This window comes from Oncorhynchus tshawytscha, linkage group LG03 (genome assembly GCF_018296145.1).
Source record: "Oncorhynchus tshawytscha isolate Ot180627B linkage group LG03, Otsh_v2.0, whole genome shotgun sequence".
Taxonomy (NCBI): Eukaryota; Metazoa; Chordata; class Actinopteri; order Salmoniformes; family Salmonidae; genus Oncorhynchus; species Oncorhynchus tshawytscha.
The window spans coordinates 67,245,891-67,273,393 of NC_056431.1; the positions used below are offsets into that span (position 1 = coordinate 67,245,891).

The following is a 27,503-nucleotide window of genomic DNA, read 5'->3' on the forward strand; positions in this document are numbered from 1 at the left end:
AAATACATCACCTACAGTGTCACCAGTGATCTGTAGTGATTTTTATATATTTTATAAATACTGATTTTATTTATCGCACCACTTCCTCCATGCTTCACAATGGGAACCACGCATGCAGAGATCATCCGTTCACCTACTCTGCATCTCACAAAGACACGGCAGATGGAACCGTGTCTTTGTGAGATGGAACCAAAAATGTCACATTCATCAGATCAAAGAACAGACATCCACCGGTCTAATGTCCATTGCTTGACCCAAGCAAGTCTCTTCTTCAAATTGGTGTCCTTTAGTAGTGGTTTCTTTTCAGCAATTTGACCACGAAGGCCTAATTCATGCAGTCTCCTCTGAACAGTTGATTTTGAGATGTGTCTGTTACTTGAACTCTGAAGCATTTGTTTGGCCTGCAATCTGAGGTGCAGTTAATTTAAATGAACTGCAGCAGAGGTAATTCTGTATCCTCCTTTTCTGTGGCTGTCCTCATGAGAGCTAGTTTCATCATAGCGCTCAATGGTTTTTGTGACTGCACTTGAAGAAACTTTCAAAGTTCTGCACTTGAAGAATCTTGTATTAAAGTAATGATGGACTGTTGTTTCTCTTTGCTTATTTGAGCTGTTCTTGCCATAATATGGACTTGGTCTTTTACCAAATAGGGCAATCTTTAGTATAACACCCCTACCTTGTCACAACACCACTGATTGGCTCAAACACATTCATTTGTGGAATTTCTTTCTTTCTTTTAACAAGGCATACCTGTTAATTGAATTGCATCCCAGGTGACTACCTCATGAAGATGGTTGAGAGAATGCCAAGACTGTGCAAAGCTGTCATTAAAGCAAAGGGTGGCTACTTTGAAGAATCTCAAATATAAAATATATTTTGTTTTGGTTACTCCATGATTCCATGTGTGTTTTCATAGTTTTGACGTCTTCACTATTCTTCCATGTAGAAACAAATGAAGAAAAACCCCTGAATGGGTAGGTGTGTCCACTTTTGACTGGTACTGTATATAGTGTACTTGCGCTTTGCAGAGCTGTTGTGAAGGAAGTTCTCAAGGAAGTGAGTTTGTTTATACAGGACCTCCCCGCCCCCACCTACCCGTCAACCAATCATGTCATTGCGGAGCTATACGGTGCAGTTGTTTAAATGTTTGGTACAGAGCTTGATTTGGCCTCTGCATGCCTCCAGAGGCTGCAGAATTGCGTCACACCCTCTTTACGGAGCTTCCAACCACATTTTCAGATCAAGCAAAAATTGGCTTAAATCTGAATCCTTTTAATATACAGGTTATACTGTTGGATACAATACAACAAATTAGTTTGGTAGCCATGCAGCTGCTCTGTTTACACCTTTGTAAAGAGCCAGAGACTGAAGGGTTGCTCTGACCCCCTCCTGTGATACGTAGCTATCTCTCACTCATATGTCTAACAATCCGCTACTCTCATGTTGACTCTGTGATCTCTCTGACGCAAAAGACTACCCTGTTCATGGCTTTGAATCTTACTTCCTCCCCCCTACTATCGTCCTCTGCTAGACCCCCCCTCTGGGCTTTGACACACTCTTAACTCTCCTTCCACTTCCTGTTTTTTTTCTCAGACGCTAAAACAACCCCCCTCGTCAAGGCTTTTGAGTCTGTCACTCACTCTTTTTACTTCATGATGCTGATTGGGATTTGCTGAGTCACTTGGTTGAGGAAGAGAAACTGAGGGAAGTTACCACTGATTCAGAGAGTGAGACATAGCTGTTGATGGGTGAAAGCGGGTGAGGGAGAATAGGGTTTGTTAGTGCTGCCTGCCGGAGCAGAGAGCAGCACAGGGCTGGTTAGTCACCAGCAGTGACGCACGGCCCGGGACTGCAGCACACACTGGAATGTAGGCCAAGGGAATATCCCTCCTACCCCTGACTCGCATGCTGAGCGTGTGTGTGTGTGTGTCTTTCACACTCTTCAACACCAGTGTGTCTGTATACTCATTTTTGTTGCGTGTGCATTTGTGTGTTTCACTGTACCTTACAGTTGGTGTGTGTCTCGCTGTACCCTAGGAGCCTTACAGTTGGTGTGTGTCTCGCTGTACCCTAGGAGCCTTACAGTTGGTGTGTGTCTCGCTGTACCCTAGGAGCCTTACAGTTGGTGTGTGTCTCGCTGTACCCTAGGAGCCTTACAGTTGGTGTGTGTCTCGCTGTACCCTAGGAGCCTTACAGTTGGTGTGTGTCTCGCTGTACCCTAGGAGCCTTACAGTTGGTGTGTGTCTCTTAGTGCTTTTTAATGTTGGTTCGATTATATATAAAAAATAGTTGTGATTTTTTTTTTTCAACATTTTAAATGTGCTATGCATCATGTGTGTTGAATGCCCTAACAACACAGTCCCAATGAGGGTAGTGACTGCCCATTACTGGTTATCACTTACCTGGCATTTATTCACTTTACTTTAGTGAAATATTTCAGTTGTGTATATTGTATTTGACTATTTAATTCCAAGTCATCTCTATAGAGCTGCTGTCTGACGAAATCACCTTCCTAGTTCTTCAAAGTAAATAAGGCTTACTTTTATGACTGCTGAGCACCAACTATCAATCGTTTAGATAATGTATTTTCGAGGTAAAGATATCTCGCGACGCAGCTCGCTCTTCCTCTCGATCACGTGTTCTTCTCTCTCTGATTGCCCCACTAAAATACCATGGCTGCATAAAATGAGTAGATCATTGAACCGACATGTTACAAAGCCTAAATGCTCTATATATACAAAAGTATGTGGACACCTTCAAATGCGTAGATTCAACTGTTTTAGCCACACCCGTTGCTGACCGGTGTATAAAATTGAGCACACGGCCATGCAATCTCCTTAGACATACATTGTCAGTAGAATGGCCTGACAGAAGAGCTCTGCAACAACGGCTCAGCCGCGAAGTGGTAGACCGCACAAGCTCAAAGAACTGGACCAGTGTAGCGCGTAAAAACTGTCCGTCCTCGGTTTCAACACTCACTACCGAGTTCCAAACGGCCTCTGGAAGCAACGTCACCACAAACTGTTCGTTGGGTGCTTCATGAAATGGATTTCCATGGCTGAGCAGCCGCATACAAACCTAAGATAACCATGCACCAATGCCAAGCGTCGGCTGGAGTGGTATAAAGCTCGCCGCCATTGGAGCAGTGGAAAAGCGTTCTCTGGAGTGATGAATCACGCTTCACCATCTGGCAGTCCAACGGACGAATCTGGGGTTGACAGATGCCAGGAGAAGACTACCTGCCTCAATGCATAGGGCCAACTGTACAGTTTGGTGGAGGAATAATGGCCTGGAGCGGTTTTTCATGGTTCTGGCGAGGCCCCTTAGTTCCAGTGAAGGAAAAATCTTAACGCTACAGCATACAATGACATTCTAGGTGATTCTGTGCTTCCAACTTTGTGGCAACAGTTTGGGGAAAACCCTTTCCTGTTTCAGTAGAACTCCCCTGTGCACAAAGCCAAGTCCCATACAGAAATGGTTTTTCGGTGTGTAAGAACTTGACTGGCCTGCAGAGAGCCCCGACCTCGAATCACCCAACATCAGTGCCCGACCTCTCTCTAATGCTCTTGTGGCTGAATGGAAACAAGTCCCCGCAGCAATGTTCCAACATCTAGTGGAAAGTCTTCCCAGGAGAGTGGAGGCTGTTCTAGAAGCAAAGGGAGGACCAACTCGATGATTTTGGAATGAGTTGTTCAACGAGTAGGGGAAGTTCAGGAGTAAATATGTGCTTAACAATTCACCTAAGTTGCATGGACTCACTCTGTGTTGTATAAGAGTGTTTACCTTAATTTTTAAATGACTACCTCATCTCTGTACCCCACACAGTGAGTGAATTATAAGCACAGATTCAACAACAAAGACCAGGGAGTTTTTCCAAAGGTTCGCAAAGAAGGCCACCTATTGGTAGATGTCTTAAAGACATTGACTATCTCATTGAGCATGGTGCAGTTATTAATTACACTTTGCATGGTGTACCAATGCACCCAGTAACTAGAAAATACAGACGCCCTTCCTAACTCAGTAGGAGGAAAGGAAGGGAACTGCTCTGGGATTTCACCATGGCTGTGATAGAACTGAGGATGGATCAACAACATTGTAGTTAATCCTCAATATTAACCTAAATGACACGGTGAAAAGGAAGCCTGCACAGAATAAACAGATTCCACAACTGCTCAAGGTGACTCTAATGTGTGTTGACTCAGAGGATTGAATACTGATCTAAACAAGATGCAGTGTATTTAGTGTTATAAAAATGTAATCCACTTTGACATTCTAGTATTTTGTGTAGATGGTTGATGACAATAAAATAACATCCATTTTAATCTCACTTTGTAACACAAGATGTGGAAAAGGTCAATGGGTGTGATTACCTTCTGAAGGCACTGTATCTAAAGTTGAGTAATCTTATAGAGGACATCCCCATAGCGACACAGGGTTTGTACTTTGTCCCCAACTGTACCCCAGATGTCTCTGGGCAGACAAACTCCGGTCCCAGAGATGACGCACATCCTAGGGATGTGAGGGTCAGCTGTTTTTTGACCGATATCCAGCTCCCACTTAAGTATTGGTGCTGTAGAAGTTAGTGTTGCTACTCTGTCATATATTTCAGTATTCATCAATGTGTTGGTTTATTCTTTCATCTCTCCCTCTCTTCCGTCAGAACAAACGAGACAAGCATCTACTGAAGAAGAGGAACGTCCCACAGGAGGACAGTCTTGAGGACTCCGACATAGACTCTGACTTCAAAGGGGTGGGTGTGATGTCACTTTAGCGACCCATTTGCTATTGCGCTGAGCTGACAGACTTGTTACAGATGGAAATGTACTGCCTAGACTATCTGTCAGGTAGGACCAGCCGGACAGGCGTGGCCAACCCTCCTGGAGATCGGTTGTGTTCGTGCTATACAATCCATTTCTATGTGTGACATCTAGACATGGGTCTGAAACCCCCTGGTCTCTATGGTTTGTATGATGTACGGTGCATCAAAAGTATTCAGTCCTTCCCCCTTTCCACATTTTTGTTAAGTTACAGCATTATTCTAAAATGGATTTTAAAATAAATCCTCATTAATATACACACTATCTCATAATGACAGTGAAAACAGGTTTTTAGACATTTTTGGAAATGTATTACAAATGAACATCTTTCAGACCCTTTGCTATGAGACTTGAAATTGAACTTAGGTGCATCCTGTTTCCATTGATCATCCTTGAGATGATTCTACAACTTGATTGGAGTCCACCTGTGGTCAGTTCAATTGATTGGACATGATTTGGGAAGGCACACGTGTCTATATAAGGTCCCACTGTTGACAGTGCATCTCAGAGCATAAACCAAGCCATGAGGTTGAAGGAATTGACAGTATTGTGTCGAGGCACAGATCTGGGGAAGGTTACCGAAAAAATGTTTGACGGTCCCCAAGAACACAGTGGCCTCTATCATTCTTAAATGGAAGAAGTTTACAAACATCAAAACCTTTCCTAAAGCTGGCCACCCGGCCAAACTGAGCAATCGGGAGAGAAGGGCCTTGGTCAGAGAGGTGACCAAGAACCTAATGGTCACTCTGGCAGAGCTCAAGAGTTCCTCTGGTGATCAGAGAACCTTCCGGAAGGACAACCATCTCTGCAGCACTCCACCAATCAGGTCTTTATGGTAGAATGGCCAGACGGAAGTCACTCCTCAGTAAAAGTCATGACAGCCCTCTTGGAGTTTGCCAAAAGGCACCTAAAGACTCAGATCATGAGAAACAAGATTCTCTGGTCTGTTGAAACCAAGATTCAACACTTTGGCCTGAATACCAAGCGTCATGTCTCGAGAGAACCTGGCACCATCCCTATGGTGAAGCATGGTGGTGGCAACATCATGCTGTGGGGATGTTTTTCAGCAGCAGGGACTGGGAGACTAGTCAGAATCGGGTGAATAATGAACAAAGGAAAGTACAGAGATATCCTTGATGAAAAACTGCTCCAGAGCACTCAGGACCTCAGACTGGGGTGAAGATTAACCTTTCAACAGAACAATGACCCTAAGCACACAGCCAAGACAACGCAGGAGTGGCTTCGGGACAAGTCTCTGAGTGTCCTTGAGTGGCCCAGTCAGAGCTCAGACTTTAACCGGATCGAACATCTCTGGAGAGACCTGAAAATAGCTGTGCAGCGAACCTCCCCATCCAAACTGACAGAGCTTGAGAAAAATGGGAGAAACTCCCCAAATACATGTGCCAAGCGTGTAGCATCATACCCAAGAAGACTCCAGGCTGTATACGCTGCCAAAGGTGCTTCCACAAAGTACTGAGTAAAGGATCTGAATACTTATGTAAATGTAATATTTCAGGTTACTTAAAAAATTAAACCTGGTTTTGCTTTGTCATTATGGGGTATTGTGTGTAGATTGAGAACAATAAAAATATATATTCCACAAAAATGTCAATTTTAGAACAAGGCTTTAATGTGGAAAAAGTCCAGGGCTCTGAATACTTTTCGAATGCACTGTATGGGGATCCACAGGGGGATGTAAGGGTAAAGAGGAGCTTTTTACCCTGCTGACTGGAGACCTGTCACTAAGTTAATGAAATGAGGAATAGGCCCTGGTCTGGCCTGGTTTAGCTGCTACAAGATGAAGTGTAGTGATAGGCTAGCATGACATTCTCAGCCTGTGAGCTCACACAGCCTCAACCGGCCGGTCAACACACCAACTCGGCAGCAGCCACAGGGAAATCAGCACTGTGTCTCCTCAGAATGATTTGTTAAATGGATGTTTATGTGAATTGTATCCCCTCCCCCCATGTTGTTGCTCTGTAACCTGGTACTGATGTTGTCCCTTCTGTCTTTACAGCAAAACGTCACACTAGAAGTTATGTTACAGGTCAGCCTCAACTTCATGTACACACACGTCTACTTGTTAACTAAAAGACATCCTCTGAGTGTGGTGCTGTAACGTGTGTGTTCTCTGTCCCGCTGAAGAATGCCGCCAGTGATAACGCTGTGATACAGCTCAGTGCCGTACAGGCTGCCAGGTAAAAGTGTGTGTACAACTTTTACTATACTTGTGAGTATCTGAAGTCTTCACAAGAATAGTAAACCAACTACAATTCTGAGAAGTGAGGACATTTTTCCGGTCCTCACTTGTAAACTGTCTATTTTTAGGGTTACGTTTTATTGTTAGAATTGGGTTGAGGGTTAGGGAAAATATAATTTTCTCAAGTAGAATAAGATGTGTGATCACATTGTCCTTCTCTCTGCTTTGTATCTCTCAAACCCTGTTTTCTTTTCCATAACTCAAACATAACACTTCCTGTTTTTGTCTGTCAGAAAACTCCTCTCCAGTGACAGAAACCCTCCCATTGATGACTTGATAAAGTCTGGCATCCTGCCCATCCTAGTCAAATGTCTGGAGAGAGACGACAAGTGAGTCTGCTGCTGCCTCAGACAAATGTCCTCTCTTTGACTGTCTCTACTAATGCACTGTTGGGACATTTACTGGGAGGTAATCCTGTAGTCTGACAGGATTAATGTCTAGGAGATATGATGCAGATAAGGTGTGTGTGTGTGTGTGAGGCACAGGAGAGTCCCTTGGCCCATTTCTCTTTTAGCCAACCCAAACAAAATATTTCCCCATTCCCAGGACCTTGTGTTCAGGATAACACACACAGGACCTTGTGGTCAGGAATGGAGACACACCCAGGACAATGTGTGTGTGTGGGGTTAGGATGAAGATGGGTTGATATTAATGGAAGGCCTCTCATTCTGTCTCTCACTCTTTCCCTCCTTTCTCTGCGCTAGTCCGTCTCTCCAGTTCGAGGCAGCCTGGGCCCTGACCAACATAGCGTCTGGTACTTCACAACAGACCCAGGCTGTGGTCAAATCCAGTAAGTTCAGCAGCTCACTCTGCCCTGCTCTTATTCTGACTCTGTCTGGGCTCCGTCTCTCTGCCCTGCTCTTATTCTGACTGTCTGTCTGGGCTCCGTCTCTCTGCCCGGCTTCACTAATGCTTCTGTTATGTTATCGTTGTGTGTGAAATTGTGATATGTCAATTCCTAACTCTCTCTGTGTGTACGAACAGATGCTGTTCCCCTGTTCCTGCGACTGCTCCACTCTCTCCATCAGAATGTGTGTGAACAGGCTGTGTGGGCACTAGGCAACATCATAGGTGAGTAAAGATACTGACATGCGCGTGCCCGCTGTAGTCAGCATGTTCGTTTTGGTCCAATCACACCAGATGACGACACACAGGTTGACATATCAAAACTAACTCTGAACCAACTGTTATTTTTGGGACAGGTTGAAACACATGAAACATTCATGGACATTTAGCTAGCTACCTTGCTGTTGCGAGCTAATTTGTCCTGTGATATAAACATTTGAGTTGTTATTTTACCTGAAATGCACAAGTCTTTGTAGAATTCTTACCCATTTTTGAGTCACACAATAGTGTGTTCTCTACTCTGACAATTAATCCACAGATAAGTTTCTAGTAATCTCTCCTCCAGTCGTCTGTGTACTTTATATCGCTGTTGGCAACCAATTTTAAGGTGAATAACGTATGTGTACATTTATTTTGCCGTGCGAGCGTAACGAGTGGTGTGGCCAGCATGTCAGCGAAATGACGTTGCCACGAGCAGCACCGCAGATATTGGGACTTTGCTTTCACACGGTCACAGGGTTCACGTCACGCTGTTCACAGCGTAGTAACCAGGGCACCAAAACAGTGGAGAACCCGCGCCGCAACGTTCTGTTGCTTCAACGTTCTGTTGCTTCAACGTTCTGTTGCTTCAACGTTCTGTTGCTTCAACGTTCTGTTGCTTCAACGTTCTGTTGCTTCAACGTTCTGTTGCTTCAACGTTCTGTTGCTTCAACGTTCTGTTGAGAACTGACTTACTTTCTACATCCACTTCATATTGTTGTCTTCATTTACCTTCATTGTATTTGTCATAGCTCACTACCTAACCAGGAAAAACGCTGTGCCCAGATGATGACCCCCTGACCTGTGATGCTTCTCCCCCAGGCGACGGGCCACAGTGCAGAGATTATGTCATCTCCCTGGGTGTGGTCAAGCCCCTGCTGTCCTTCATTAACCCCTCCATCCCCATCTCCTTCCTCCGCAACGTCACCTGGGTCATCGTAAACCTCTGTCGCAACAAGGAGCCACCACCCCCCATGGAGACAGTACAGGAGGTATGTACATGTGGGTACCGTGTGTGTGAGCAGTGTTATCGTGAGTCTCTCCAGCCAGTCAGCCAAATGACTCATCACTAGGAGGAATGTTTAGAGACATACCTTACATGACCACATTTCTCGTCTGCTTTTCACACCATCTTTTCCTCTCTCTACCTCAAACTGTTTTCTCTTTTCCAGATTGTTCCAGCTCTGTGTGTTCTTCTATACCACACAGATATAAATGTAAGTATGGAAGTGCATTTTCATTACCCCTAAATGGTACAATTCGCATACCATAATTTTGACATCCGCAGCCCCATTAAAACAACACTTATTGGACTCGTTGACATACTTGTGTAGATCCTGGTGGACACGGTGTGGGCTCTGTCCTATCTGACGGATGGTGGGAACGAGCAGATTCAGATGGTGATAGACTCTGGCGTAGTCCCCTTCCTCGTTCCTCTGCTCAGCCACCAGGAGGTCAAAGTTCAGGTAAGATGGCTCAACAGGGACACCATAGAATTGGGAACAATTACCATGGTAACTGATAACATTCAGACTTAGACCCAAACACACTGGTATAGTGTAGTATGCTTATAAAATGAATCATTGATTAGCAGATGTTATTGCATGTGACCAATAAACATTCATTTTAAATCAACAAGTATTAAAACCTTGGCTTTACTGATCATGAGGGCTAGGTGTACTTTAGTAAAACTGCAGCCATATGTTGAAGAAACTCCTAGCTTTCCTTACAACATACAGATCAGTGATCATTTCAAGGAAGGGAGGAAACAATTCGTTTTTCTAAGTAATACATCAGGGTGTGTTGTCTTTTCTGACACGCTGACATTGTGGGTGTTGACCTGCTGTGTTGTCACTTCCTGCAGACTGCTACGCTGAGGGCAGTAGGCAACATTGTGACAGGGACAGACGAGCAGACACAGATGGTTCTCAACTGTGACGTCCTCTCCCACTTCCCCAACCTGCTCACACACCCCAAAGAGAAGATCAACAAGGTAGAGCACACACACACTCCCCCGAGAGGGAACGGAAACGGGGAGGGGAAAAGCCAATGTCAATGGTTAGCAGGCCAACAGGAAATTGTTTGGTTTGACTGTGTGAGATTGGACTGTTAATAGGAAGTGTTGTGGCATAACTGTCTGTGATTGGTTCATCTACAGGAAGCAGTGTGGTTCCTGTCCAATATCACGGCTGGGAACCAGCAGCAGGTTCAGGCTGTGATCGACGCAGGACTCATCCCATTGATTATCCACCAACTGGCCAAGGTGAGAGATCTGTGGTGTGCGTCTGTCAGTAGCGTAGCCAGAATGTGTTATTTGGCCCCCAAAAAACTTCCTGCAATTCTACACATTTTGCCATGAAGTACTCGCGCCTTTTCTAAAATGTTTGTTAAATCAGTTTTGCTTCTAAATTCAGTTGTATTTAAACAACATCAACAAGTCTCTTGTTTGCGCCAGCCCAATAATGTCTGCATATCATGTGTGGCATCTGTAATCAGCCAGCCGTATCCAATTCCAGCCACCACTCACCTGCTTCTCTCTGTCCGCTCTTCCTGAATCACTTTTTAAAATATCATTTAGCTATGATGGCGGGGGGGTGCAGACCCTGGTCAGTCTTCTGTTACATTTGATACATTGGAGCAGCGTGCAGAGTGAGAGAAGTTGATACATTGTATAATTTCATCCCTGGTATAACCAAGAGTACAGGCCAGTCTGATAGGCTTTGCAAATTCACCGTCACGCAGAGAGGAAACCCGGTTTCACAAGAGGCATGTCTGCAGCTTCACAGGAAAGAAAACATCTGGATCTCAAACGGTTAAAAATATCACCCATATTACCGGAGATACCTTTTGTTCTTTCTGCGCGATGTCGCACGCATTTGATATAATTTCACACACCATGTTCGAGGGCCGTTTTTAAACTAATCCCGGACACTAATTATTGGTTGGCACAGGAAGAAAGGGAAAGTGTCTGCTACTCATGAGATGTGTTTCGAAGTTAGGATTCTTATAGGCCTAATGGAAGACTAAAGTGTAAAAAATATATATTTTTGGTGCTCCTTACATTCTGTTTGGTACCTAAGGTTTTTAAAGTTGGGAACAGTGTGTTTGTGGGAGAGAGAGGTGAGTGTTTATGAGGGAGGGAGTCTTAACTGAAGAGTAAAGGTGGTTTCATGACAATGACATTCAAATCATTATGCACATGTAGTCATTCCTCCAGCCACATCATAGGTAGGCCTTTTCAGTATTCTATTATACGGTGAACAATGTGAACTTTAAATGAAATATGTTGTATTGGGGTGAACAGGACGCTAGGCCGCTGAAGTTTCCCCCCCGTGGTATCATGATACTTGGCCTGGCATTGTGACAACACATTCTCATGCTATTTTGCAATGAGGCTGAGAGAGAATTTTGCATAATTAAAGCTAACAAAACATTTTTTTTATGATCCCCATTAGCTGTTGCAAAAGCAGCAGCTACTCTTCCTGGGGTCCCACACAAAACATGACATAATACAGAACGTCAATAGACCAGAGCAGCTCAAGGACAGAACTAAATACATTTTTTTTAAAGGCACACGTAGCCTACATATGAATGCATACATACAAACTATCTAGGTCTGATAGGGGAGAGGCGTTGTGCTGTGAGGTGTTGCTTTATGTTTTTTAAAATCAGATTTGCTGTTTATTTGAGAAATATGAGATGGAAGTTCTTTGCAATAAGGGCTCTATATAATACTGTACACTTTCTTGAATTTGTTCTGGGTTTGGGGACTGTGAAAAGACCCCTGGTGGCATGTCTGGTGGGATAAGTGTGTGTGTGTAAGTTGACTATGCAAACAATTTGGGATTTTCAATATGGTTTCTTATGAAAACAGGTGATGCAGTCAGTCTCTCCTCAACTCTTAGCCAAGAGAGACTGGCAGCATAGTATATATATCAGCCCTCTGATTACAATGAAGAGCAAAATGTGCTGCTGTTCTGGGCCAGCTGCAGCTTAACTAGGCCTTTCCTTGCAGCACTGGACCACAACGACTGGACAATAATCAAGATTAGACAAAACTAGAGCCTGCAGGACTTGATTTTTGGAGTGTGGTGTCAAAAAAGCAGAGCATCTCTTTATTACCGCTAGACCTCTCCCCATCTTTACAACCATTGAATCTATATGTTTTGACCATGACAGTTTAAATTACTTGGCGTTACCTTAGATTGTAGTCTCCTCAACTTGTTCAACAGCCAGACCATTCATTCATGACCAGATTCATCTGAGGTCTAGAATTTAGGGAATGATTTGTACCAAATACAGTGCTCTTAGTTGTAATGTTCAGGACCAGTTTCTTACTGACTGATAAATGCACTGGATTGTGACCTGACTTGTTTACTAAATAGAGGAGGCAGTGGCATGGTATATTGGGGTGTGGCTTTCAGTTAGTTATTTTTGGCCACCCATTCCATGAGTGAAGGTCATGCCAGTGCATCTGAAGGTCATGCCAGTTCACTGCTTACTATGAATTCTATCTGATGGTGTTTGCATGTTTAGGTAAAAATACAAGTAATGTCCCATTTGCAGAGGTGGGTAGAGTACTAAAAATTGAAGTAAAATTACTGTTACTTACAGTAGATTGTGATTTACTCAAGTAAACGTAGCCTTCTTAAACTACTCAAGTAAGAGTAAAAACACAAGGGTTCATTTAAAAAAGTTTCCGGTCACAACTTTTTCAGTACTTGTTACATGTTTTGTGTGGTATTTTTATTTTTTTACACCTAACTGACGGCAAGAACAACAACTTAGTGCAGTTTATTTGACATAAATGTATTGTTTAAGCCTGCCAGCACCATCTTGTGGACACCAGGAAAAGTGGTGACTGTGTTAGCAGCAGCTAACGGGATCCTAATAAAAATGCTAAATTGCAGATGTCCTCCAGCACAGGTAGTCTCCAATGAAGACTGACATTTAAGAAAATCTGTAGACTGTACAGTTTAAATTAGTCTTATTCAAAGTTGTTTTAATATCTATCAAGGTGCTCAATTTCATAAAAAGGTAAATGGTACTCGAGACATCTGAATAAGTTCAATAGCATTCATGAGAGAAATATTTCATATTACAAGTACATGTGATGGTGAATTCGTACTAAAAACATTTTACTCTAAGTGTGATGTTACATGTTTAACTCAGAATTAAATGTTAAGGAGGATCAGGTAAGTGTTACAACAATCCATATCGAAATGTCTCTAGTCTAGTATGCAAATCAGACCCATTTCAGCATGAGATTAAACATCGAGGTTTGTATTCAGGTAATAAATTAACAGTGCAGATATCAATTGCCATAGTAAACTCAATCATATTTTTCTTGCCACGGTAGGATTTACCCTCTTCCGAACCTCTCCACTTTGAAGGATCTTTTCTTGGCTGGCTGGGCATTTCTCCTTCCCCTCAGTTGTGCCGCTGCAAGCAAAACTGTACATGTCACTACCTACCTCTGCCTGTTTGGAACACTGTCTAGTAGAGATGATAAAACAGGATATATCTGATTGGGTGGTCCTGGCTCCCCCGTGCCTACATGGCTGGTGTCTGTGTGAGCCTGAGAGAGATGATCTTCCTGTCATTGCTGTGTGGTGATATGTTACGTAGTGCTGACAACCCGTGTGTCGCCAGGGGGACTTTGGGACTCAGAAGGAGGCAGCGTGGACCATCAGCAACCTCACCATCAGTGGCCGGAAAGACCAGGTGAGTCTGTCACACACATTGCAACCTCTATTAGATAGACTATTGACTTAGACATGGACAGGTATGGGGCTGCATTGTCATGCCAGGGCCTCTAGAGCTGGAGCGTTCAGACCAGTGAGTTTATGAACTAATCTAATGCCAGTGACTGAACCTGCTTACACAATCATAAGTGTCAGCAGTGATTTGTCAGAATTGCTTACTGCTGTCTTCTTGTTTGTGTAGGTGGAGTACTTGGTGCAGCAGAATGTAGTCCCTCCTTTCTGCAGCCTGCTTTCAGCGAAGGACTCCCAGGTGGTCCAGGTACTCCTAGATGGCCTCAAGAACGTCCTCATCATGGCCGGGGATGAGGCCAGCACCATCACTGAGATCATAGAGGAGTGTGGAGGTGTGTGCCTGCATATTCTCATGATGGCTAGAGGAGGTAGTGTGTGTCTGAAGTGAATTGTTGCTTTCTGATCTGCTTTCCGCTCAGGTCTGGAGAAGATTGAGAATCTACAGCAACATGAGAATGAGGATATCTACAAACTAGCCTTCGAGATTATTGACCAGTACTTCTCAGGCGACGATGTGAGTTGTAAATCACACACACAGTCCAGGGCTTCTGTTAGGAAAATGTAGCACCAGACATTTGACCTGCAGCATTTTCATTAACCGACCCATATGCATTGGGTGCGTAACCTGATTAGGGCGTCCACCCACGGTGCTCAGAAATACATCACATTTTGATTAAGGTAATTCATCTTAACAGAACATGCAACGGTGTGCATCCTTCTTACAAACTTTGAAGATGTTAGAATAACTGTCCACCTGAACTTTTCCTCAGACAACAAGACCAGTAACTAACAGCAAAATCACTAGCCTGTCAATCTACTATCCCCCATATTAGAAAAGTTGACCTATTCTATTGGTCAGCTTGTCGTTCTCTACAAGAAATAAATAGCCTTTTCTAAACAGACTCTGGGACAGTTGTGGGACGATAGATCACAAATTCATACAAGTAGGTGTCGTGACTATCATTAATCTGATGACTGTGTTTAAACTATGTTTAATTGTTACTCAATTGAAATGAATCATGTAACAATGAACTCATTAGACATTTGGGGCACCACGGTAAAAGTTGTTTGGTGAGTTGCTATCTCTCGACTTTAACCTCTAAAGATATACAGACATCTCTTACGTCAATAACAGTCGATTATTCATGTATTATTATTATTCTGAACACTGCATACTCCCTGATATCTGAAAGAACCCTAACCTCATTGATGAATCAGAAATACACAAAATGGCTTAGTAAATAAATAATGAACTAAATAATACACACTTACATGAGATTAAAAGTCCCTAGTGAACTGACACCGTATGACAGCTTGTTACATAATGGGAGGGGAGAGAGTCAACTTATCGTACATACATTTTGGAAGCTGCGTTCATGGAAATACTTATACTTATATACTTAGCACCCTAACCACTGCTCATTCAGATTAGATATGCAATATATATTTTCTCTGTCTCAGAAACCAATCGATCCGTCTATGGGTAGTGGCTTGATGTAAGGCTCTGATTATCCACCAGAGGTCACAATGTCCTTAGTTGTAGAGCTTCTCTGGTCTTGGAGTGTTCGTTAGCATAGATACTTCAGACGTACCAATGGTTGTATGGGAGGGATTCTTCCTTCCCACCTCGTGTCTTTTAGTCAAAGTTCTAGGACCACTTTTTACATGCACAGCTGCAGACTGAGTGTTTCTGGTCTCCTAGGTGAGGTTATCTTCTTCTGTAGAGATTGAGAGTTTCCTAGTTTGAACCATTTTGTGACATTCACCTCGCGCTGTATGTCGGCTGGTCTGTAGAGTTTAAACCATTTTCAGCCGTGTAGCCACCGCTCCACGCTGTCTGGTCTCAGTACAACGTTTCTAACCATTTCAACGTGTGGGCCGCGACCTCGCCTCTTTTTGGTCTTGTAGTTTTAACCATTCATGACGTTCGGTTTACACCGTCCGTCTGCTTGGTCTGTCTGTTCATTCTTAGCGAGTCCTTTTAAGCACTCTGGCCAAAGGGGCGTTCCGTCATGCTGACACTAACTCTGAGCTCACTTGGACGTGGCTACTGACTGGGCACAAGTTTATATGAAAAACACAATTCATTTAGAAGGCTAAAATCACATTGCTATCTTCACAGAATGATTCTCATATTTAATCATTTTATACCACATTTAATGTAAACTTGATACATAGGACGTGTGCACGGTCAGAGTAAGTTACTTTGTCATACCATCCTTGACAACACAAAATAATAAACCATATGAAATGATTTTTCTTTCGATCCTGTCTTACCATTGATAACATTCCTATCTAATGAATATTGTTCCTAAGTTCATTCTTTGGCCGTTTTAGAGTTTTTTTTGCCGGCAAAAGTCTCTCTGAAACTCCTTTTGTTAGTCTTCCAATACTGCAGGGCAAGAAAGAGTTTCTGCAAACTATTTATGACCGGCTGTTAAGTCATAAAACCACTAGATGTTGTAAAATTGCTGTGGGGACTTGCTTCTATTCAGCCACACGCATTCGTGAGGTCGGGCAATGATGTTTGGCGATTAGACCTGGCTCGCATTCTGCGTTTCAATTCATCCCAAAGTTGTTTTATGGGGTTGAGGTCAGTACTCTGTGCAGGCCAGTCAAGTTCTTCCACACTGATCTCGACAAACCGTTTCCGTATGGACCTTGCTTTGTGCAGAGGGGTGTTGTCATGCTAAAACAGGAAAGGACCTTCCACAAAGTTGGAAGCACAGATTTGTCTAGAATGTTAATAAGATTTCCCTTCACTGGAACTAAGGGGCCTAGCCCGAACCATGAAAAACAGCCCCAGACCATTAATCCTGAAACCGAGGACAGACATTTTTACGCGCTTCACCGCCTGCCTACCGTTGCCAATCGACATGAATGGGAAGCGTGCTTCATTTACCAGTTGAATTATACTGAACAAAAATATAAACACAACATCCAGAAATGTAAGATTTTACTGAGCTACAATTCATATAAGGAAATAAATTGATTAGGCTCTAATCTATGGATTTCACATGACAGGGAATACAGATATGCATCTGTGGTCACAGATACCTTTTTAAAAAGTTGGTATCTGGTGTAATCCCCATTTGCTGCATGCAGCGCGACACATCAACCTCTGTATTGAGTTGATCAGGCTGTTGACTGTGACCTGTTGTCCCAATCCTTTTCAATGGTTCTGCAAAGTTGCTGGATATTGGTGAGAACTGGACCACGCTGTAACACACATGATCCAGAGCATCCCAAACATGATACATTGTATGGCTTATAGTAAAGAAATGAACATTACGTTATCTGGCAACGGCTCTGGTGGACATGCTAATTGCACGCTCCCTCAAAACGAGACATCTGTGGCATTGTGTGAGACGACTGCACATTTTAGTGGCCCGAGCACAAGGTGCACCTGTGTAATGATCATGCTTCTTGATGTGCCACACCTGTCAGGTGGATGGATTATCTTGGCAAAGAAGAAATGCTCACTAAAATGGATATAAACTAATTTGTGCACAATTTTGAGAGAAATAAGACTTATGCATATGGAACATTTCTGGGATCTTTTATTTCAGCTTATGAAACATGGGACCAATACTTGTTGCGTTTATATTTTTGTTCAGTGTAAAAAAAAATGTTCTTTTTAATTGTGGCCATCTAACTGTTTTTAACATGTGATTGGAATTTAGAATTGTTGCGCAATGATTGGACTCCAGCAGCAATTAATGAGTTTGTCGTGGAAATTCTACACCAGGGACAAAGTCAAACTTAAAGGAATCTTTTGTTTTGTTAATTGGAGAGGTTCCAACCAACTCAATGCACCAAGTACACATGTTGATTAGGAGCTCCTCCAGGGCAGTCCCGTTAGATTTCTTTTATATACAGACAAGTTATATTTGCATGATTTAGCTTATTCATAATTCATCATTAATGTTTGCGTCATTCATGTGACAGACCAATACCTCACAAGGCTTCTTCTCTCTGAGCTGAATTGCAGATACTGCCAAATTGCAGATTTTGATAGTGAGGATTCGTTCAGTCACTTGCGTGAACACAAACGGTTATTAGAAAAGCACAAACGCAGAACACAGAAATTCATAAATAGAAAAGCACCAACATAAAATGTTCCATCACAAGCTCTTTGAGGAGCTGTAGCAGCAGCCCTCTTGCTGTCTGACAGAGTTCCGCCTCACACTAGCCTCACACGTGCTGTGCCCGTGTGATAAATATTAGGACACACAACGACTAACACAAATACACACGTGCCAATTTAATCCCACTAAATTCAGCAAATTAACCTAGATTGATTTTTAAGCATGACCAGTCAAATGTATTCCCATAAATGAATAGGCTAAAAAGCATTGTTTTGCAATGGAATTCTACCTTTTCTCCTGGACAATTGGTCGGCACCCATGTTTATTTATCGTCTTTTACCAGCTAACAGAAACGCTGACACACACACACACACACATCCCTCACCATTCCTCTTCTTGGTCTCTCCTTCTTAGATTGATGAGGATCCCAGTTTGATTCCTGAAGCCACCCAAGGAGGGACCTTCAACTTTGACCCCGCATCCAGCCTGCAGAAGGAGTTCAAGTTCTAGGAGCCAGCTTCACTAGTACTGTCTAACCAACCCCAGACATTCATCCATCTATCTGGCAACCTAATACAGAAGGATTGAACCCACCTACTACCATCACTATTACTCCAACATGGCAACCCACCTTGCGATTGAAGGATTCACCCACCAACTCCACAATACGCCACCTCTGCACTGAAAGGTTACTTAAAACTACCACCTGCCACCACAACCTGGCAACCCAATACAAACGGGTCCAGGTAATTATTCCAGCACCAGTACAATCTGGCCACCCGTGTGGGGAGGATCTCAGGCAATCTTAGCAAATGCTTTGAAATGTCACGTGAAAATCACAAAGGAAGAAAAAGCCTTTTGAGGCAATATTTTTGAATTGCCAAATGTCACACACTCGCACAAAAACACCCCGTTGAAGACACTTGGGAATAGTTTCTTTGCATATTTGTTTTAGAAAACAATATCACGATACTGCGGTATCGGAAAGGATACTGCAGTTTATTTGCGGTTTATTTTTGTGCTTCACCTCGATTGTCCCCTGGTCGAGGACCTTCGCTCGCTCTCCCTCTCCCTTGATGTCCGAGTGCCCCCAATTAAAGATGTTTACCTCAGAGCGAAACCATGAACAGGCATGGACCCTGTCCTCGTCCCCAAAGTCCCAGGACCGGAAGAGGCGGGATTTAGGCAGGGAGAGGTTTTTAGGCAGACTGACGAGACATTTTGACTCACTTTATTTTATTTTTTTGCTTTTGACTTCTTGAATCATGAGTTATGGATTTTTATTTATAAGAAATACATGTAATTAAAAAAATACATAATGCTGCAAAACTGGTTCGTATAAGTATATAATTGTTTTGCAATTTTGCTCTAATTCAGGGGAGAGCAAAATAAAAAAGCTTCAGGTTGGAGGAAAATCACAGAGAATGGTAGAGGACTAGGGCCCAAAAGCTAATTTTAACATGGGCAACTCCATTTAAGACTTTCACCATTTTAAAGACTTCTTATGGGTTAAGGAAGGCTCACATAATTCCATCTAGGTCATCAGCCAATGAATTCTACTCTTGAGTAAACATTCCATAACTGCAGGTGGCAGCCAACCGTGGCTTAATACCTGTTCAAACAACACACCACAGGTGGCAATATGCACCCTTTTAGTTTGTTTACAAACTCATAGAAGTATTAGAAAATGTACTACTTCAAAATGGAGATGGCCTCAATAGCGCTGCCCATTCTCTCACAGACGCCATAATGGGACCGGTACAATGATGCAATGTCGACGAGGAAAACACTGTAGCCCTGTTTCTGTAGCAGGACATGAAATCCTGCTGCAGAAGTGATGTCACTTCCTGTGGAGAGCAGGTAGTGATGGCATAGGTCTCGCAGACATTGCTTGCATTAACTAATGGTTGTGTGCCACGTCATCGACTGAAAGATTTCTGTAACATATGAGTTGGTTAGCTGAATGTAAAATACCTATCCAGACTTTGTAAGATCTGGAATGCATCAGAAACACCTGGTCAGAAGAACACACCCACTGTTGGGAACTCCAACAGAAGAGTTGACTGAAAACTAAAACAAACCTATATTTGGCAACAACAAAAAAAGTATTACCTAATTCTTATAAAAATTTTTTTATATTTTATGTTGAAATAGAAAAGATTGCAAGGTTTGTCTTTTTCTGGTCCAGGTATAGAAAATCACTGAGGCCCCTAGTGGCTAAAGGTCATATTAGAATGAGCAGTGCCATTGAGGGCTTCCACCATTTTAATGTAGTCAACTGGGTGGAACTTCCAACTTCATTGGCTAAGCCCTCCTGGTGACCCTGTTGGAGTAATGTCCAACTGGGTCATCAGGAGGGATCAGCCATTTTGAAGAAGAAAATTGACTACTTTAAAAAAAAATGGAGATTGCCTCAATGGCGCCCCCCGGCCGCCGCCGTCCAGGAGTCCCCTATCTCTAGGTCAAGTATGTGGAGCCTCCAGGGTTACTATTTTTACTTGTAGATTTTCTTCTGTCTTATGCACATGTCTGAGTATTAATTGTTTCTCTCTTCCTGCGGAAAGAAGACCGGACTAAAAGAGGATCGAACACGACCTCTGACCTATACAGAACTTTATTTTTATTTTTTTAAATGAGGTCACAGTTCATAAGCTTCCTGAATGTGTATCTCTCTTAAACTTGTCTCTTGAGAATATATAAATATATATTTCCATAAAGCCTGTACAAAGCTGCTGCAGCTGAACAGTCATTGTTGAAACGGACTCACTCTGCAGAACGATAACATTGGCTACTTATTGTCAAAGACTGACGGGGAGGTTGTTCCGTTGACGTTTTTGATTTTCATTTTTTTTTAAATGTTTAAATTCATAATGGGTTGTGATGACATGCTGATGAACCTGATACAGTTATGTCTGTCTGTAGGGACAGACTGTGTCTTTGTACCGTCCATAGCCAGTCCCAGTTTGTTTCCAGGATCTAGGAAGTGTGAGGGCTAACGCTAACACAAACCCCTGGTCCCTTGTCTGGACTTATGTTCCTCTGTTATGGCCCATTCAAACAGCGCACACAACAAGCCGGGAAGGATTTGTAAGGAGTGGGTTTGGAATAGGGGGGTTTTCAAAGCGAATTGTTTATTACTGATGAACTAAACCCTAGAGGGTGTTGTGAACTATCCCTAGACGGACCGAGACACTTTTAAAGAATTACAATTTTTTTGTCTTGTATCAGAAAACGATACAAGCTTATGTTTGTTGCAAGATTTTTACTTGCCAGAGAAAAGTTGTTTTTAAAGAACTTAATAAAATGTCAGTGTTTTGGCCTTAGTTTCATTTATACATTTTAGATAGAAGAATTCACTTTTAAGGTGGCTTGCTGATGCTTTCAACTCTTGTGCACATTAAAGAAGTGAGTGGAAATTCATTGACTTTTTTGTTTTTAATTTATAAGAAACAAAAAAAAAACTCAACGACAAATGTACTAATGAAAAAAGAAACAAAATGCTAGAAGCTGTTGGAGCATCCAGAATGGGAGATGTTCTTGTGGTGTCTCATATTGCTGGAGTCTGCCACTAGAATAGTCAATGCTGCGCTCTGCTGAAGAGAGCGATTTGTTCTACTCCTATTTTGTTTGATAATTGTAACCCATTTTGACATATCACCCCTCCTTCCACCTATACATAGTGTCTCAGAAAGCATTCATACCTGTTTCAAAATGGATGAAATCAACAACATTCTCACCCATCTACACACAATACCCTGTAATGACCAAGACAAGGAAATACTATAATCTAATGTACAGAAATATTCACACCCCTGAGTGGACATGTTAGAAACACCTTTGGCAGCGATTACAGCTGTGAGTCTTTCTGGGTAAGTCTCTTAAGAGATTTTCACACCTGGGAAGTGTGACATTTGCCCATTATGCTTTTAAAAATTCTTCATTCTGTCATTGTTTGTTGATCATTGCTAGACAGCCATTTTCAAGTCTTGCCATAGATTTTCTAGCTGATATAAGTCAACTGTAAGTAGGTCACTCGGGAACATTCAATGTTGTCTTGGTAAGCTACTGCAGTGTATGTTTGGCCTTGTGTTTTAGGTTATTGTCCTGCTGACAGGTGAATTTGTCTCCGTATCAGCTGTAAAGCAGACAGTGATGTTGGATTTGCCCCAAACACAACTTTTATTATTGAAATGAAGTTTATTTCTTGGCCACATTTTTCACAGTTTTACTTTAGTGTCTTATTGCAAACAGAATGCATGTTTTGGAAAATTTTTATTCTGTACAAGCTTTCTCCTTTTCACTGTCATTTAGTTTAATATTGTGGAGTAACTATGGTGTTGTGGATCCATCCTCAGTTTTCTCCTGTCACAGCCATTCAACTGTGTTTTATAGTCCCCATTGGCCTCATGGTGAAATCCCTGAGCGGTGTCCTTCTCCGGCAGCGGAGTTAGGAAGGACGCCTGTATCTTTGGTTGTGCATTGATCCGCCATAACAAAGGGTGTGAATACTTATTGACTTGACATTTCAGCTTTTAGGTTTTAAAGAATTTGTAAGAATGTCAAAACAATTCCACTTCGACATTATGGCGTATTGTGTCTAGGCCAGTGTCACAAAATCAACATTTTAATCTGTTATATTCAGGCTGTAACACAACAAAATGTGGAAAATTCCAAGGGGTGTAAATACTTTGAAGACACTACATTCACCACAAACAAACCCATCAATGCCACATTCTGCTAATCAATCAGGGGATTTTGATTACGACATCACTTCCTCTCATCTCATCCTTAGGACATGTTCTCTGTACTACTGATCCTAACCAAAATAAATGTGCTGTTAGCCATTGGATCCTCACTGCTGCAAGCTTTCTGATTGATACAGTAACATCAAGGTGTATTGTCTGTCTGGAAGAATTGGTGAGAGATTCTTATTCCCAAAGAAGGGACAAAGTGACTCTGCTCTCATGTATGTGATTTACAGTTGCTGTACATGGTACCTGGATAAATATACCTGACACATTTGCTCCCAAATACTTAAGACCAATAAAAAGTAATCAGCTTTACTGAATATACGACTAAAAGCTCTATTTTAATGTAACTGTCTATCACCAATCCCTTCAGTCTGGTAGTGTCAACACTTCAATCCGGAGTAGTAACCATTGATTTAACTTCCAGGGAGAAACTATAACCAGCAGGACTGTGGCTAAATAAGGAGACCACCTTGTGGTGTAGAAGGATACTGCATCTTCTGTCAATTGTAAAAATGAGTGGCACTTGTGACATTGCTGTGGGGAGATTAGTTTCATGTAAAATACATGTCATTGTTAGTGAGTGTAAAAACAGGTGGATGATCTCATTGGGGTTTTGTCCTTTTGATAAAAGTAGCCATTTAATTCCAATCTGTGAATCTCAAGTCCCATTGAATAGTTTCCTTCATAGTGAATGTCACAACTGTTTCTATATTCAAATAACCTACTGGCATGATGCATACTGTGAGACATGGGGCTAGTTAGTGATAGGAGCACAGTTAGCTTATGAAAAGCCTCACATGTTCCCTTTTGTCCAAATGTGTGTGTGCCTATTCTTTACCTGTTTGTATATGAGAGCCCATTCCTTGTCCATTGATCTGTGTATTTGCCAAAGTTTTCCATATATCCTTGTGTGTGTGTCTGAGTTCTCCCTCAGCGCTTTCTGATGAGTGTGGCCAAAGAGTCCAGGGCCTCTTGGAGCCCCAGGCCGTTGTGAGCGCTGCACCCCTGCACCTCCCAGTCTCTATCCCAGCACTGCTCCAGCCCCAGCCCGCCCGTCACCTCCTGGAGCCCCATGGCCTCTGGGAGGTCCATCTTATTAATCAGCACCATTAGGGGGACCCCCCTCACCCTCTCATCCCCCAGCACTCTCCCCAACGCCGCCCTTGCCTCCCCGATCCGTACCCGGTCTACCCCGTCCACCATAAACAGCAGGGCATCGCATTCCTCCATGTGGTCTCCCCACTGGGCGCGCATGCCCCCCTGGCCCCCTATGTCCCACACGGTCAGCTCCGGGCCAGAGTCCATCTCCAGCGAGCCCACGTTGAAGCCTACGGTGGGGGTGGTGTGCGCCAGCTCGCCCCTAAGAAGGCGGTGAAGGAGGGTGGACTTCCCCGCCCCGTCCAGGCCCACTAGAACCACTTTGGCCGTGTGGCTGTGAGACTGTCTGCACAGGGCCAGACCCATGTCAGACAGGACTTTGAGGTTTTTATGGAAGGTTTCTGCAGATCTGTGATGGTTGGAGTCCATCTAAGCTTGTCCTTTAATAGTCCAATGAGTGGAGCAGATCAGTTAAACATCAAGGCTTAGAAATGAATCATCACGTCTTCAGTTATCAGCAAGGTCCCGATTCCTCTTTATCGTGCTGGTCTGTGAGTATGTATTCCAGCTGCTTGCCATTACACCTTTTGTGCTGAAATGGAGGCTCCTACAGCACAGCTGAATGTCACTGAACAGTCATAACCAAGTGAGATATCATCTAGTTATTTTCATGTGTTTGCATGCAGCTTTCTAAGCCAGCGCTAGCTCCCATTGGACTAATCAACCCAGCTGACTGGGATCTCAATCACTGGGGATGGTAACCATGGCTCTGGGTTACACCTGTGGCAGTTAAATAATTCAATTAGTTGATGAGAAGTTGATTGTGGGTAGTTTATTTTCAGAGCTACTAAAATCACAAATGGGAGATGGAGGTGCAATTTGCTGACATGAGGGGCAACAAGATGTGTTAAACATTCTTGTTATCGGGCCTCCCAGGTGGCGCAGTGGTCTAGGGTCTGGGTTCGCGCCCAGGCTCTGTCGCAGCCGGCCGTGACCGGGGGTCCGTTAGGGAGGGTTTGGCCGGTAGGGATATCCTTGTTGTGTTTCGGAGGACGCATGCCTTTCGACCTTCGTCTTTCCCGAGCCCGTAAGGGAGTTGTAGCGATGAGACATGATAGTAACTACTAACAATTGGATACCATAGGGGTAAAAATAAAACATTCTTGTTATCAAACAAATACACAAACAGAAGGGCACAGCCACTTTGACCAAGGATCTGTATTAAATGTACCTCTGTTCTGACCCTTAGATTAGAGTGAATAAAACAGGAAACGCCCACAGAATCAACTGTGTTGCGTTCAGTACGTCCAATTGAACGGAAACTGCTGTACTGTCACGGATCCTTCCGGAACTTTCATTACGCACACCTGTCCTCTATTCCCACTGATTAGTACATGTATAAGTGTGCCCTTTGGTTTCCATTGGGCTGTCGACTATTGTTACAATGTCCGTTAGTGTGTGTGAGTACCTGTGTTGTGTGTTTTGAGCTTTCGTGCCCTTGTGGATTGCGCAGGTTATTACGGGTCTCCTCCCGAGTGTTTGTGCGTGTGTGTATGTATTCGGGGTACTCCTAACTCTTTTGTTTGGGTTTCAACACTGTGTTTTGTGTATGTGTTTGTTTGGTCTTCGTCCCCATGCCTTTACATGGCTCGCCGTAATTTGGGCTAAATAAAAACCCTATTACGCATTCCTGCGTCTGTCTTCCGAATCTCTTCATGTGAACCTGACATGTACTTAACGAACAGTTGAAAAACAGGGAGGTTGTGGGTTGGGGAACGCTGTTAACATGGCCACTGCCCTTTATATACGTCACTCATCGCTTCAACCCACACCTTGCTACAGCCACCGAACGGGAGCAAACGTATCTTAAAGTCTGTTAGAGTACGCAAGAGAACGTTTTGAGGAAACGTGTTGTTCAGTACAAAACATTCCACAACGTAGCAAATGTTCAAGCTTACCCCCCATGATTAACTGAGTGATCAAGAGAGAGATCAGGCTTCTTGCAAAACCTGATTTATGAGGATTATGGCATCATTCATGTTTGGTGGGTGTTTATTTTAATGGTCGCTGCGCAGCTGTGCACGACTCCATCACCGTCATTGTTTGCTGACGACACGACGGTGGTAGGCCTGATCACCGACTACAATGAGACAGCCTGTAGGGAGGTCAGAGACCTCTCCCTCAAAGTCAGCAAGGCAAAGGAGCTGATGGTAGACTACAGAAAAAGGAGGGCCGAGTGAACGCACCCGTGTGGGGCCCCAGTGTTGAGGATCAGCGGGGAGGAGATGTTGTTGCCTACCCTCACCACCTGGGGGCGGCCCGTCAGGAAGTCCAGTACCCAGTTGCACAGGGCGGGGTCGAGACCCAGGGTCTCGAGCTTGATGACGAGCTTGGAGGGTACTATGGTGTTGAATGCCGAGCTGTAGTCGATGAACAGCATTCTCACATAGGTATTCCTCTTGTCCAGATGGGTTAGGGCAGTGTGCAGTGTGGTTGAGATTGCATCGTCTCTGGACCTATTTGGGTGGTAAGCAAATTGGAGTGGGTCTAGGGTGTCAGGTAGGGTGGAGGTGATATGGTCCTTGACTAGTCTCTCAAAGCACTTCATGATGACGGAAGTGAGTGCTACGGGGCGGTAGTCGTTTAGCTCAGTTACCTTAGCTTTCTTGGGAACAGGAACAATGGTGGCCCTCTTGAAGCATGTGGGAACAGCAGACTGGTATAGGGATTGATTGAATATGTCCGTAAACACACCGGCCAGCTGGTCTGCGCATGCTCTGAGGGCGCGGCTGGGGATGCCGTCTGGGCCTGCAGCCTTGCGAGGGTTAACACGTTTAAATGTCTTACTCACCTCGGCTGCAGTGAAGGAGAGACCGCATGTTTTCGTTGCAGGCCGTGTCAGTGGCACTGTATTGTCCTCAAAGCGGGCAAAAAAATTATTTAGTCTGCCTGGGAGCAAGACATCCTGGTCCGTGACTGGGCTGGATTTCTTCCTGTAGTCCGTGATTGACTGTAACCCTGCCACATGCCTCTTGTGTCTGAGCCGTTGAATTGAGATTCTACTTTGTCTCTGTACTGACGCTTAGCTTGTTTGATAGCCTTGCGGAGGGAATAGCTGCACTGTTTGTATTCGGTCATGTTACCAGACACCTTGCCCTGATTAAAAGCAGTGGTTCGCGCTTTCAGTTTCACGCGAATGCTGCCATCAATCCACGGTTTCTGGTTAGGGAATGTTTTAATCGTTGCTATGGGAATGACATCTTCAACGCACGTTCTAATGAACTCGCACACCGAATCAGCGTATTCGTCAATATTGTTATCTGACGCAATACGAAACATATCCCAGTCCACGTGATGGAAGCAGTCTTGGAGTGTGGAGTCAGCTTGGTCGGACCAGCGTTGGACAGACCTCAGCGTGGGAGCCTCTTGTTTTAGTTTCTGTCTGTAGGCAGGGATCAACAAAATGGACTCGTGGTCAGCTGGTCAGCTTGGTCAGCGTGGTCAGCTTGGTCAGCTTGGTCAGCTTGGTCAGCTTGGTCAGCTTGGTCAGCGTGGTCAGCTTGGTCAGCTTGGTCAGCGTGGTCAGCGTGGTCAGCGTGGTCAGCTTG

At 43.6% G+C, this 27,503-nt stretch overlaps 2 protein-coding genes across 2 annotated transcripts in view; one reads left to right on the forward strand and one right to left on the reverse strand.

The window, feature by feature from the left end:
- Nucleotides 1–21,466, forward strand: part of LOC112242008 (importin subunit alpha-4) — a 31,698-nt gene extending 10,232 nt beyond the window's left edge. The window contains exons 3-17 of the mRNA XM_024410006.2: nucleotides 4,661–4,750; nucleotides 6,835–6,864; nucleotides 6,963–7,015; nucleotides 7,311–7,406; nucleotides 7,782–7,867; nucleotides 8,062–8,148; nucleotides 9,004–9,173; nucleotides 9,354–9,398; nucleotides 9,516–9,647; nucleotides 10,046–10,174; nucleotides 10,340–10,444; nucleotides 13,834–13,905; nucleotides 14,128–14,290; nucleotides 14,378–14,472; nucleotides 18,461–21,466. Of these exons, the coding sequence (XP_024265774.1) occupies nucleotides 4,661–4,750; nucleotides 6,835–6,864; nucleotides 6,963–7,015; nucleotides 7,311–7,406; nucleotides 7,782–7,867; nucleotides 8,062–8,148; nucleotides 9,004–9,173; nucleotides 9,354–9,398; nucleotides 9,516–9,647; nucleotides 10,046–10,174; nucleotides 10,340–10,444; nucleotides 13,834–13,905; nucleotides 14,128–14,290; nucleotides 14,378–14,472; nucleotides 18,461–18,556 (1,449 nt within the window). The 3' untranslated portion in view covers nucleotides 18,557–21,466. The remainder of the gene's footprint in view (nucleotides 1–4,660; nucleotides 4,751–6,834; nucleotides 6,865–6,962; nucleotides 7,016–7,310; nucleotides 7,407–7,781; nucleotides 7,868–8,061; nucleotides 8,149–9,003; nucleotides 9,174–9,353; nucleotides 9,399–9,515; nucleotides 9,648–10,045; nucleotides 10,175–10,339; nucleotides 10,445–13,833; nucleotides 13,906–14,127; nucleotides 14,291–14,377; nucleotides 14,473–18,460) is intronic.
- Nucleotides 21,467–22,440: 974 nt separating this feature from the next.
- On the reverse strand, nucleotides 22,441–24,549 carry LOC112245977 (ADP-ribosylation factor-like protein 11). Its single transcript, XM_024414230.2, has one exon. The coding sequence runs from the start codon at nucleotides 24,322–24,324 to the stop codon at nucleotides 23,728–23,730; it is 597 nt and encodes a 198-aa protein (XP_024269998.1). The 5' UTR covers nucleotides 24,325–24,549; the 3' UTR covers nucleotides 22,441–23,727.
- Between the last annotated feature and the right edge of the window lie 2,954 nt (nucleotides 24,550–27,503).

What these genes read in the sequence shown, in the direction of transcription:
- LOC112245977 (XM_024414230.2), bottom strand. Translation starts at nt 24,324, where the DNA reads ATGGACTCCAACCATCACAGATCTGCAGAAACCTTCCATAAAAACCTC.